The sequence below is a fragment of the Bos indicus genome, chromosome 8 (assembly GCF_029378745.1).
Source record: "Bos indicus isolate NIAB-ARS_2022 breed Sahiwal x Tharparkar chromosome 8, NIAB-ARS_B.indTharparkar_mat_pri_1.0, whole genome shotgun sequence".
NCBI classification, from domain to species: domain Eukaryota; kingdom Metazoa; phylum Chordata; class Mammalia; order Artiodactyla; family Bovidae; genus Bos; species Bos indicus.
Window position 1 is genome coordinate 42,388,211 of NC_091767.1, and position 12,376 is coordinate 42,400,586.

General features: G+C 41.8%; 1 protein-coding gene and 1 non-coding gene across 7 annotated transcripts in view; one reads left to right on the forward strand and one right to left on the reverse strand.

The window, feature by feature from the left end:
* SMARCA2 (SWI/SNF related BAF chromatin remodeling complex subunit ATPase 2) overlaps window positions 1–12,376 on the reverse strand; it is a 179,782-nt gene that overhangs the window by 63,537 nt on the left and 103,869 nt on the right. For all 6 annotated transcript variants that reach the window (XM_070794598.1, XM_019966019.2, XM_070794597.1 and 3 more), the window contains exons 25-27: window positions 10,817–11,044; window positions 7,007–7,084; window positions 1,511–1,729 (exon numbers count right to left, since the gene is read on the reverse strand). In XM_070794598.1, coding sequence (XP_070650699.1) covers window positions 1,511–1,729; window positions 7,007–7,084; window positions 10,817–11,044 — 525 coding nt within the window. The remainder of the gene's footprint in view (window positions 1–1,510; window positions 1,730–7,006; window positions 7,085–10,816; window positions 11,045–12,376) is intronic.
* Window positions 11,440–11,511, forward strand: TRNAC-ACA (transfer RNA cysteine (anticodon ACA)). The gene has a single exon. It is a non-coding gene; the product is annotated as a tRNA-Cys (tRNA).

Below are 12,376 nucleotides of genomic sequence, written 5' to 3' on the forward strand. Positions count from 1 at the left end.
GGTTCTTGTCTCATTTCCTATAATAATATCCAGGTAGTTAATTTATTGCTCACATAAAAGAGAATGGGAAAAGAATTTCCCCTAGCTCAGAAATGAGTATTAAGCAAAAACTCTTCCCATTAGCGAATGGATCTTAATTATGCAACTACAACCTCACAACAGTGAAACAGAAGAAACTCACAAAACCATACTCTGAGGCCACTGGAATGCCTGGATGTGACAGTAAAATCACCACACAAAAGTTACATTTCACATGTCACAGTTCACCCATAGAGATAAGCCATGCTTTCCTTGTCCCTTTCTTCTCAGGATACCACAGACGTCAATCTTTTCAAAATTCAGATCATTCTCTCTCATCATACGACAGCCTGAGTAAATCACCTCTCAAGTGGGGCCGAGACCTGTCTGCCTGTGTTATCCAATCTCAAAACTCTTCCTCCGTGGCCCTCCCACCCACCTACCTACTTACAGCCTGGGTCCTAAAATCCACGTTTTACAAAGCTTGGGAACCGCATTCCCTTCTGATAAAATGAACAACTCACAAAAACAGCTTCTATTTTGTTTGGTTTTCACCCAACCATGCTTACTATTTCCAGCACGCATTTACCGGCCCTGCCTGGAATGCACATCCCAGCCTGTTCTGTCTGCCTTGGTTCTAAGTCTGTGCCCAAAAACGAAAGTGCGGCTAAACCTTCAAAGGGAACAGTCATGCTCACCTGGGCATTCACACACGTGGCTCCTAGGAGCAGTTTGATATTTCTGTGCTCAAACAGTCTGAGATCACAGACCTCAGTCAAAACGAGGAATCGACATTTTCCAAAGCAGGGAAACAAAAAACAATCCAAACTATAGAATACCATTTCCAAGTGTCAGTGACCCAAGTCCCAGGCCCAGGCTGCATCTGCAAGGGACGGATCAGATCAAGCCAACACCAAGCTCCCAAATGCATCAGCATTCACTGATTCTGTTGTTTCTAGCCAGCTGTGCGACCTTGCAGAGTCACCTAACCTCTCTGGACCTCAGCAAAACCAAGAGTACAAAGGCACCTTCCAGCGCTAATGTTATGTGCGTCTAGGAAGCCGCCATGTAGTCAGAAGAGGCTGCTGTCCTGAGTTCTCTCAGCAAGACCTGCAAAGGTGAAACTCCGATCAAAGAACATAAAATGAGGGGGAACAACGAAAAAGACTTCAAAAGCCCACTTCCACATTTTGATTCTAACTCCAAGTGAGGCATGACCAGGCAATCACAAGTCATAAAACATTAGCGGGTCTCATAGCTCTCATAATCCTATGTTTCCAGTGACCAAGTCTGCTCTCGCAAAACAACTCATTATCTTCCAATGAATTGCAGAATGACTCCGCTGCAAGAGCAAAATGACTTTTCTGTGTTCAAGAGCCCCTTCTCTTCATAGGGGCAACCAGTCCACCTCAAACGGGTCCAGCCACAGGCCTCTGATTTCACCGAGCCAACAACGCCCCACAGAGCAGGAAGTCGAGAAAGTCACACCTACCCTCAGCCACTGCTTCTCCGTGAGGGCATCGCTGTAGTCCACGTCCCGCCGCTGGCGAGACCCCCTCCCAAAGATCTTCTCCTCCTCCTCTTCACACGTCAGCCGTTCCACCTCGGCGTCATCTTTAATAATCCACGAGGGCAGCTCGTCTTCCTCCATCAGGCGGGGCTTGCGTTTCGGGTTCCGGGCATCCTCTCTCCGCCGGTCCATGTCCATGCGCTGGAAGGATGAACAGAAGTCTCACCAAAAGGCAAGGGGATTCTGTACAGTGTAGACTTAGCAACAGGTAAGTCTCTTTGCAAGTCACCTCCTATGGCTGCAGGGCCCCTTCGGCATCCCCCACGGAGCTTCTGTGCTCTGACTTGTTCTAGCTCATCCCTAAGGCCAAAATCTCTTCCCTTCCCCTGTACCCATCTTTGAAATTTACTTAAGTACTTAAAAAAATACTCCTTAAAAAATTCCTTTTCTTAGTTTATGTGGGTGCAAAAGCTCCCCCTTAAGTAACACTGAGAAAATTCAAATTGGGGGTGTATTTTAAAAATATAACAGCAGAAATTGATATAATATTATTATAAATCAACTATTTCAATTTTTTAAAAAATGAGTTAAAAATATGAGCCCTGGTGATACAACTCATTGCTGCACTGGTGTAAAAGTATTCTTCAGGAATATAAAATAGAAAGTTCATTAAGAAAATTTCCTGTACCTCAACAGGGCTCATGCTTTTAATCAGACAACCAGGAAGAGTTAGTTATCAAGTGTCACTATAAAATAGCCACCCTCAGTTGGACTTGGACATGTGAGCACATAACTGGTTTATTAGTCAGTCAGTCGTGAATGTCTTCAATTTTCAGTGTACCCTGGGCTCTGGCAGAGGAATGTCCCTCAGTTCTTCAAGTTTCAAAAAGCTTAGCTCTTATGAAAATATTATGCCACAGAGTGACAGATGTCAAAGGAAATCTCATCTCAACTGATGTAAGTGAAGTGGCTTCCTTTCAACAGTCTTCAAAATGCCTATATCCCCAGGTCCTATTTTCCTTTTTAAAAATCCAGTGCACTAGTAAATAAAGTGCCATGTATTTGCCTTTAACCTGTAACTAAAGAATGTGATGGTTAAAAAAAGCAAAACCTCCACTGAATTGCTGTATACATTCGTTATATGTGTCTATCACTGGCGAGACCATTTCTACAACAAACAGACCATTAACCATTAAATGATTTACCTTTTCCCTCTTCCTTCAGCTCTACTGTACTGAAATGAGAATTCAATATTAATTTTTTCTTAAGTGCTAAAACTGGTAACAGGATATAAAAGAAATTTCTGTTCAAGTCCAAACGGGATCTCTAGAATCTATTTAAAGTTCAGAGTTCCTTAAACTAGGCTTCAGCATTTTTGGAAATCATTAACTTCCCAAGATGGGCTGGGCTTGGAGCATGGCGGAGTCCCATCGGTAGATAAATGTGGCCGTCCTGTTCTGTCATCTGCTATAGTTAGCTGGAGAGGTTGCTCTTAATCCTGCCTCCTAATGCTCTGGTATCAGAAACGGGATCCAACAAACCTTTGGAATCAGCACACAGAGGATGCTTAGTTAACAGTGCAATCTAAACAGGGGCCTGAGGTCATTTCCTAATAGTTATTAGATAGTATTCAAGAAAAATCATTTTTTGTTAAGGCACTGTACGGAGACAGCAAAACATCACCACTTCAGTTTTTGGTTATATGATTAGCATTTCCCATACCAATGACTTATGCCATGCTGCTGCTGCTGAATCACTTCAGTCGTGTCCGACTCTGTGCGATCCCATAGACGGCAGCCCACCAGGTTCCCCTGTCCCTGGGATTCTCCAGGCAAGAACACTGGAGTGGGTTGCCATTTCCTTCTCCAGTGCATGAAAGTGAAAAGTGAAAGTTAAGTCGCTCAGTCGTGTCCGACCCTCAGCGACCCCATGGACTGCAGCCTACCAGGCTCCTCCATCCATGGGATTTTCCAGGCAAGAGTACTGGAGTGGGGTGCCATTGCCTTCTCCGTTATGCCATGCATTAGTCCACAAATGAGAAAATAATTCTCTTCTAATATAAAAGAAAATAAATTGCACTGCTTTTTTTTTCTTGTAGAAAGAATGCAAAAAAATTTTTTGATGAAATTTTTAATAAGATTAAAGTTCTTATGACTGTAACTCTTCCCAAAGATTTCTACTTACAGAAGACAAGTACAAAATATGAAGTTCATATGCAAGTAAGATTAATTTATCATTTAGCTATTACATGAATATGTTTTGTCTTAACACCGAATAACCTTATGCTAATGTGTATGATTATTTTTAAGGGGAAATAATAATGCCTCTGTAGGGAACAGAGCAGCTTAAAAGCTTTCTAAAGCTTTTAAAATGTTAGTATGTAGGCACAACGTTTCAGACATGAATCTTGGCCTGTCAAAAATCTCTTTTAGTTAAAATTCATAGGTAATCAGTATAAGAGATAACTTTCTGAAGTCAGTTTTGGAACGAGACAACAAGAAAAAATATTCAAAATAAAGGTTTTATTTTAAAGAGATTATCTGCATAAAGTATATTATTTAACTACAGTGCCTAGGATACAAAAATCAAGTAATATGTCTGTTTTACTATATGGTCTTCCCTGGTGGCTCAGACAGTAAAGAATCCGCCTGCAATGAGGGAGACCTGGATTTGATCCCTGAATTGGGAAGATCCCCTGGAGGAGGGCATAGCAACACACTCCAGTATTCTTGCCTGGAGAATCCCCATGGACAGAGGAGCCTGGCAGAGCTAACTTAAAAAAAAAAATAGTGGATTAAGAGTTTAAAATTTTGAATTCCAAATCTAGCTCACATTCCATTCTTGTTTCTCACTGCAGTTTTTAATCTGAACTGGCAAGGATTCAATTTGATTTCCTGCCCCCTGGTGGAGGTGCTAATGAATAGTGAATTGGCCAAAGGCAGCAGGCTGATTAAAAGACTTTAAAAAACCAACACAAGGCAAACCAAACCAAACCAAAGCAAACCAAAAATCTGTATTATCCAAAAATGAGAAGTCAACCTTTAAGAAACCAGCACATGTTGACAAAATGAAAATGCCCACAGAAAAGCCTTCCATAGCCAGCTTCACCTGTTCCCAGTTAAAAGAAGGCTGAGCCTTGGCCAGACATCCAATCTTTTTTCTTTTTTCCGAGGCTTTCAATTTTTACAAATACCCAGCCAGAAAGGCAGAAAAGAGAAGTACTCCTTTTCCCTTATCTCCCGGCTGCTGATGGAAACCTCCATCTCTGGGCCTAATCTGATTTGAATAATGGCAGATAGCTTATCCTTTCCAAGGGCCTCAAGAGTGTCTGAGGCTATAGCGGTACTGAATTATTGCCAATCAGTGATCAGCCAAGGAAGCTGAAGGCCTCTTGCCTCGGTGTTCCCCAGTCATCTACATTTTAATAAGCTCCTCAAGGAGAGAAAGGATTAGTCTATTTCCTAAGTGTATCTCTAATCTCCCCAAACAGAGAATAATCTACAAAGGTGGTGATCGGCAGTCTGAGTTAAGAAATTTAGGTTTTATGAACACCCTGTGTTGACCATGCTGGTAAAGTTTTCTTTCTGTCATTTTTCTTCAAAGTGGCCTTATTATGGGTAGGATCGTTCATTTTATAGGGCAGGGGGAGAGTGAGCATCCCAGGGTAGGAGCTAGTCCTGTGGCTACCTAAAAATTTCCTGAGAAAGAATTAACTGTCCTTTATCTTGAATCATGGTGTGTGAGCACAATCATTGTTCCCAAGACAAAAGTCACAAAAATAACGTAAGCTTTCACACAGCTGGGACTCCCTTCTCAGACTGTCTAGGCTGAAGAGGTGGAAATTGCAAACTCTGTGGGTCATATTTGGCCCAGGGTCATATTTTACTTGGCTTGAAGTGTTAAAGTATAATAAAAAAAATCTAATTTAGTTGCAAACATCTTGCAATCCAGAGAGTGAATACAAAAACCTCACTTTTTAGTTTCTCTTGAAAAGCTGGAATTTCTGACTACATGGGACGTTCAGCTCTGTCTCCCTGAGACAAAACAACTCCCTTTGTTCACCCTTCACCACCATCCACTCACCCCTGTCCACATGCTTCCCTCATGCCCCTCTGTCTGAGACCTGGGGGCTTCAAATCTGGGGGCTTTGATTGGGGGTTCCCCAGCATTTATTCGCTCACTCCACAGACAGGCTAAATGTTAGGAAGATCAAAAGATTAAACACATTGAGCGGAGCCTTTTTAGGTCCTGACCTATGCTGACATCCTCATGAGGCCTGAAATTTTGCAAATATTTATTAAGCATCTATTATGTGCCAGTAACTGGTCTGAGCACTGGGGATACAGAGGTAAATAAGATAGCTATAGTTAATGCCTTAAGAATACAATCAAATATGATGTCTGAGGGCCTCACTCACTAGCCAAGAGCCTTGCTTCCTTCCCTACTGACCTTGTGGCAGACATACATCAAATTCAGGTTTTGGCAAGATTACAGATGATTATGTATCCTGGAAAGTCAATGTTGAAACATCATGGACATTAAATTTTCAAATGTCAAGGTTCTTTGCATCTGCGTTATACCAGTGAAAGGAAACCAATTTAGATCTTTAAGGGAAAGCTATACCTTGATGCAGACCTAGAAGGTTGCTTCCCAGAACCTGCCTGCCAATACAGGAGATGAGAGACATGGGTTTGATCCTGGGGTCAGGCAGATCCCCTGGAGGAGGGCACGGCAACCCACTCCAGTATTCTTTTTTTTTTTTTTTTTTCCACTCCAGTATTCTTGCCTGGAGAATCCATGGACAGAGGAGCCTGGTGGGCTAAGGTCCACAGGGTCGCAAAGAGTCGGATATGACTGAACCAATTTAGCATGCACACCTTGAATCTTACCTAGAAGGTTGCTTAGGGAGGCTCTCTTCAACAGGAAGAAAAGGAAGGAGGTCATCTCAGTTCCTGTCCTCCTACTGTCCCCCTGCCCCCTCCAGGGAACATATTTGTTTGGAGCCCTAAGGAGACAGCTAGGGAATAGCTGTGAACTCTGCCTGGAGGAGCAGGGCAGGTTCCCTGAAGGATGCCTCCCAGCATTAGAAATGAGCTGGAAGCGGGGGTGTGTCTGTGGTAAGCTGGGGACCACACTGCCTGTCCTGAGGGTTCAGCTGCTACTCAGCCCTAGCCAAATGCTTCCATCAGAGGTGGGCCTGGTATTACGGCCCATGCTCATTTTCAAGGGAAGCCAGAAATCAGGATTCTTTTTTGTGTTGGCAACAGACTTCAAATTTTTAAAAAACACAGCATGGGCCAAACAAAATATGTCTGCAGGCTAAATCCAGCTAGTTTGCAGCCTCTGAACTGAAGGAAAAGGCTCAGGCTTTACAAATGAAATTTGGCCAGGGCACACAGGCCCCAGACATCGTGCATTTAACAGAAGGCAGTGGGGAGGGAATGAGGCATTTGTTTCCATGCTTTTCTGTAACATTACCATAAAAAGATCAAATTCCTCCTCTCGTCGAGCAATCATTTGGTTCAGAGTCTCGTCGTCGGGCACTTCATCTTCTTCCTGGGATTAAGAACAGAACAGAAGAGAATGAGTTAGCAGGCTTCCAGGAGAGAGGTTGGACAACTGGGGTGAGGTACCAATGACTAAGGTGAATCTCCAGAGGTGATTCTCCAGACCAATGGGACCCCATTTCAAGCCAGAAAGAAAACAGAAGGGTCACTTGCCATAAGTATTTTGCAAGCAATTCAAAGCATCTTTCCAGAGCAAAAACTGTTTAGGCAGGAAACAGTACACTCTAAGAAATACCAGTTCTTTTGACGGTGGGAGGGGGTGTACCTTGATTCCCTTAATTTAATTTTATTTTTTTGGCCATACAGCACAGGATGCGGGATCTTAGTTCCCTGACCAGGGATCAAACCCATGCTCCCTGCATTTGGAGTATGGAGTTTTAACCACTGGCCCACCAGGGAAGTCCCTTGATTTCCTTACTTTTAAAACAGGTTACTTACTGTCTCCCTGCCTCAACGACCTCATCTGTAAAATGGGCATGACATTTACTCCACAGAGTAGATGTAGGATTTAAATAAGGAAATCCCCATGAGAATGGGTCTAGCATTAATTCTTTTAATTCCATTAACCTTATGCGTGATATAAATGCTTATCTTCAAAGCTTTATGAAGAACACGAGTATGTGAAACTTAGTGATAAGACACAAAGCAAGACCACAAAAATCACATGGATATATGTGTCAAATACATAGCCTTTAAAATATGTTTAATCAATGTATTTCAGTGGGCACTATTATGCAACTGTTTCAGCTGTGGTTGTGACAACTCAAAAGGTATCAATAACAAGCCCCCCACAAAACTCTTCTTAATGAAAATAATTTAAATGAGGTAGAGAAAGCAATTAACCAAGGCCTCACATTTTCATTTTATAATATGTTAGACCAAGGCACATTACATATCTGAAAATTCCTCAGAAACCAACAGTTCTAAAAGTTTTTAGAAATGTTATTCTATAAATTTCACACTTAAAAGATTCCAGAGGTTGGGTAGATACTACAAAGCTTACAATCCAAAATGCTTTTTATTATATGCTGAGTGAGCTTGTTAAAAATCAAATGGGGAATTTCAGTGTATTAGCAGAGGGAAGAAAGGGAAGCCCAGAACTTCAAACATCCAGTTTCCCAAGTCATATTGATACATTCAAAATGAGGCAACTTGTTCCAGAAAGAGTATGAGTGTCCTAGCAGCTTAAAGGAGATGCCTCTGTCCCAAGACAATGCCTGGTGCACTGTGTCAGAAATGAATGCAGGTCAGTAACGTAAAAACTGATGACTCAAGATAAAATTACTTGTGAAAAACTTATGCTAGTTCATCTCTTGATGGAAGGCAATTTGTCTAAATACATTATTATATTTCATCTGACAAAGAAATAGACTAGTTAGAGTGGGCTGTGACTGCAAGATACAAAGAATTTGGTTAGTATATCCTCTGGTGAAAAGATGTCCGGCTTTGTCCACCCTATTCCTAGGATCATGTTATCCCCTCATAGCCTATATAGTGTCAGGTTGGACTTCTCCCAAGCCCAAGATGAAAAGATGCTCTTGTAAACTGGCAAGAAGCCTGGCTTTCACAGAGCACACACTGGCTGGCAAGTGGGCAATACATCTGCTTGGTTTCCTTATGGCCTAGTGAGTGCTCCATGATCCATCAACCACGGTGATAGCTGCTGCAGATACTCAGGATCAGAGACCCTGACTGCAGACGATCAGGGTCCACAAACATCTTCACATCAGGACACGTGCTATCCAGAAAATGGTAACATTTGTCCGACACACAGACAGCCTGGAAGGGGTGTGGAGCCCCAGCAAGTCTGCTCAGTTAGAAGCAGCTGGAATCAGATTCCACTGAAGACTCCACCTGGTGGCCCTCAGACCTTTGGTCCTGTCCACAACATCCATGAGCATATTTGGTCCCTGCCAAGTGGTTCTGGACAAATATCAAAGAGCTTTTGGTGTGGACCAAATGTCTTATAGATTAAATGTCTTAACGGATGTTTTGGATAGGACCAAATGTCCTGCAAGGGCCCTGAGGACTAGGAGAGGTCAACATCTCCCTGAGGTCTCAGAAGGTTGCAAAGTTACAGGCAACACTAGATTCCAGCTAACACAGGTCGGGGTTATTTCCACAAGGCCTACATAAAACAAAACAAGCAAAAATGTCATGGAGACGCCTAGCTGAATATCAACTCTGCGTATTATTTTATTTTTTTAAATTTCCAACTGTGTAAAAAATAAAAAATAAATCACCTGACAACCTGATTCTAAATCTGTATCAAATATTCAATTTTGAGAATCAAATCTGTATCAAACATTCAATTCCTAGAATCAAATGTAGCAAATTACTTAAGATCAAAATTTTAAAAATATGAGTGAATATATGTACATATGCATTTTCATCATTTTAGTGAAATCTAACATATAACTAATCAAATATATAAGACTGACAAGTGAAGAGGCATAACAGAAAAGTGCTCTTCAATTTGCAAAAAGATTCATTTCAGGATTCTTTTAAATATCAAGAACTACTTCACATTTCAACTTATTTCAGAAAAAAAAGTAAATGAGGTTTTTGAAAGAATCTGGCTTATAATTTATAGAAGATTTAAAAAACATTCTACTCAAGGCAAAATCAAACTATAGTTGACCTTGAACAACTGCGACTAGTCCATGCATATATTATAGGGGACCCTTTGGACCCATGATTCCTCTGCATCCCCAGATTCAACCAACTACAGATGCATGTAGTGCTGTATTATTTAGTATGGAAAACATCTGCATGTAAGTGGACCCACACAGTTCAAACTGTGTTGTTTAAAGGTTAACTGTATATCTAATATATGCAATGAAAATAGTATTCCACATGAATATGTAAGACCAACCCATTTTTCCATTTATAAACATGGGCACACCAAACCAAATCTGTCCATCCCAAGTTAATCTTGTGATAAGGACTGATGCTGGTATTTGGTATTGTCTTATAGATTACGTACTATCTCTTAACTCTTTCAAACCCATTTGGGAATGAAAATGTAGTAACGAATGACTAAGACTAGCAATCTAAAAAAACACAGCTACCCAAAGATTCCCCGAGAGAAACAAAATCGATGCATTCTTGGAACAGTGTTGGCAAATAAAAAGAGATTTCTTTTTGTCAGTAATTTTCTCAGTCTTTGGTCAGCTCTTAATAGGAGAATTTGGAGTGGAGGTTAAGATCATTCTTTTTCCAGTAGAAGTATGACTCAAAGAGCTAAAGATAGCTGCAAGGGCTTCTCCTACAAACATATTGAAGTTCTGTGATCCCTGATCAAAAAGCAAGAGAGAAAAAGGGCTCTGAAGGATGGAGACAGAAAAGGCAAGGAGGAGCCCTTCGGTTTTGTCTAGTCTCATCTAGCAGCTTCTTTCAAGAGGCCTTTCTGCAATTCTGCATCCTCCCTACAGAGGGCAGCACTCACAGTACAATCGAGCGTGCAGGTAGCATCTCTCTGGCGGAAACCAGGGAAGCACCCGCTAGCCAAGCCTTCAGGTCCCTCTAGCAGGTGCTTTTAAGACACTTGTCTGGATAAGTTTCACAGGCTTTCTGTGAAATTTTTATAGGGGCGAGATAGCGGCTAATTTATTCATTTAATTAACACCAGCCCAGGAAATGCTTTAAAGAACAAAGAGGTCCTTCTTAACCCTCGCAAGACTCAAGGTCACTGACTTCTAGACTCGCCTTTCTGCCGTACCTCATTTTCCTCTTCATGCTCCAGTATGGCCTGCAGGAAGGCCCTCCGCTCATGGCTGGAAGACTTCTGATCAAACATGCCCGCCTGGATCACCTTCTGATCCACATTCAGCTTGTACTTGGCGGCGGCGAGGATCTTCTCCTCCACACTGTTGACCGTGCAGAGTCTCAGCACGCGGACCTCGTTTTGCTGGCCAATGCGGTGAGCGCGGTCCTGCGCCTGCAAGTCCTGTTGGAGAGAACCACATGCTTGAGGGCCAATGCATTTGGGTTAGTGGCCGCGTCGCCCACCTGAGAGGAAACCAGGGAGGCGTTACTTAATCCACCTTTACTAATGCAAGATTCTGCTTACATTTATAAAATATACAAGCTACCTTCCATCGAAAAATTCAAGGTCATTGCTAGCTGAGGGAACCTGAGTTCAAATTAACCAAGCTAACTGAAATACATCAGGTTTTGAAATCCAGGTCTCAAGATGGTTTTTTGTTGTTGTTCTTGTTGTTTGTTTTTAATGTGTCCCTAGGTTCACCAAATTTGTCCCTAACTAAAAAATAAATAAATAAATTTGATGTCACAAGTATGACTTCGATATTAACTACAACTAATCCTAAATTTCGGAGATCTTCCCTGGTGGCTCAGATGGTAAAGCGTCCGCCCACAATGCGGGAGACCTGGGTTCGATCCCCGGGTTGGGAAGATCCCCTGGAGAAGGAAATGGCAACCCACTCCAGTATTCTTGCCTGGAGAATCCCATGGACAGAGGACCCTCATAGGCTACATGGGGTCGCAGAGTCAGACACGACTGAGCGACTTCACTTTCACTTTCAACCCTAAATTGCAGGGTTAAAGTGAAAGTGAAAGTGAAAGTGTTTGTGGCTCAGCCCTGTCTGACTCTTTGCAACCCCATGGACTGTGTGGCCTGCTAGGCTCCTCTGTCCTTGGAGTTCTAGCAAGAACACTGGTATGGGTTGCCATTCTCTTCTCTGGGGGATCTTCCTGACCCAGGAATCAAACCCAGGTTTCCCTCATTGCAGGCAGATTCTTTACCATCTGAGCCACCAGGGAAGCTGGTTGCAGGGTTAAAGGAAGGTGTTAAAGATGATTATTAAGATACTGCTGAATTATACACTCATACATTATACATATATCACACATTGTTCATAAAATGATTGTCCATGTAGCAAATTTTCTGGGATCTAATTCAAATAATCAAACACTCAACCTTTAGTTTGGGGGAATGAAAGGGAAAGCTAGTCGAGTGGTAAACAAGTCAACATTTGGGGGATAGAAATTTGGCACTGTGTATCAAAAGTGTTAAAATTGATTGTGGTCCTTAACTTAGAAATTCCACTTCTGAAAATGCATCCTAAGGGAATAATCATGCATATGCACAAAGATTTACAATAAGGATGCACCTTTCAGCATTATATATTATTTATATATTTTTTTTAAAAAGCAGAATTAAGTAAACATTCAACAGTAACAGATTGGTGAAATAAATTAGTCTTCTACCATATGTGCCAAGATAGTACATTAAAATTATACTGCAGAAAACTTAATG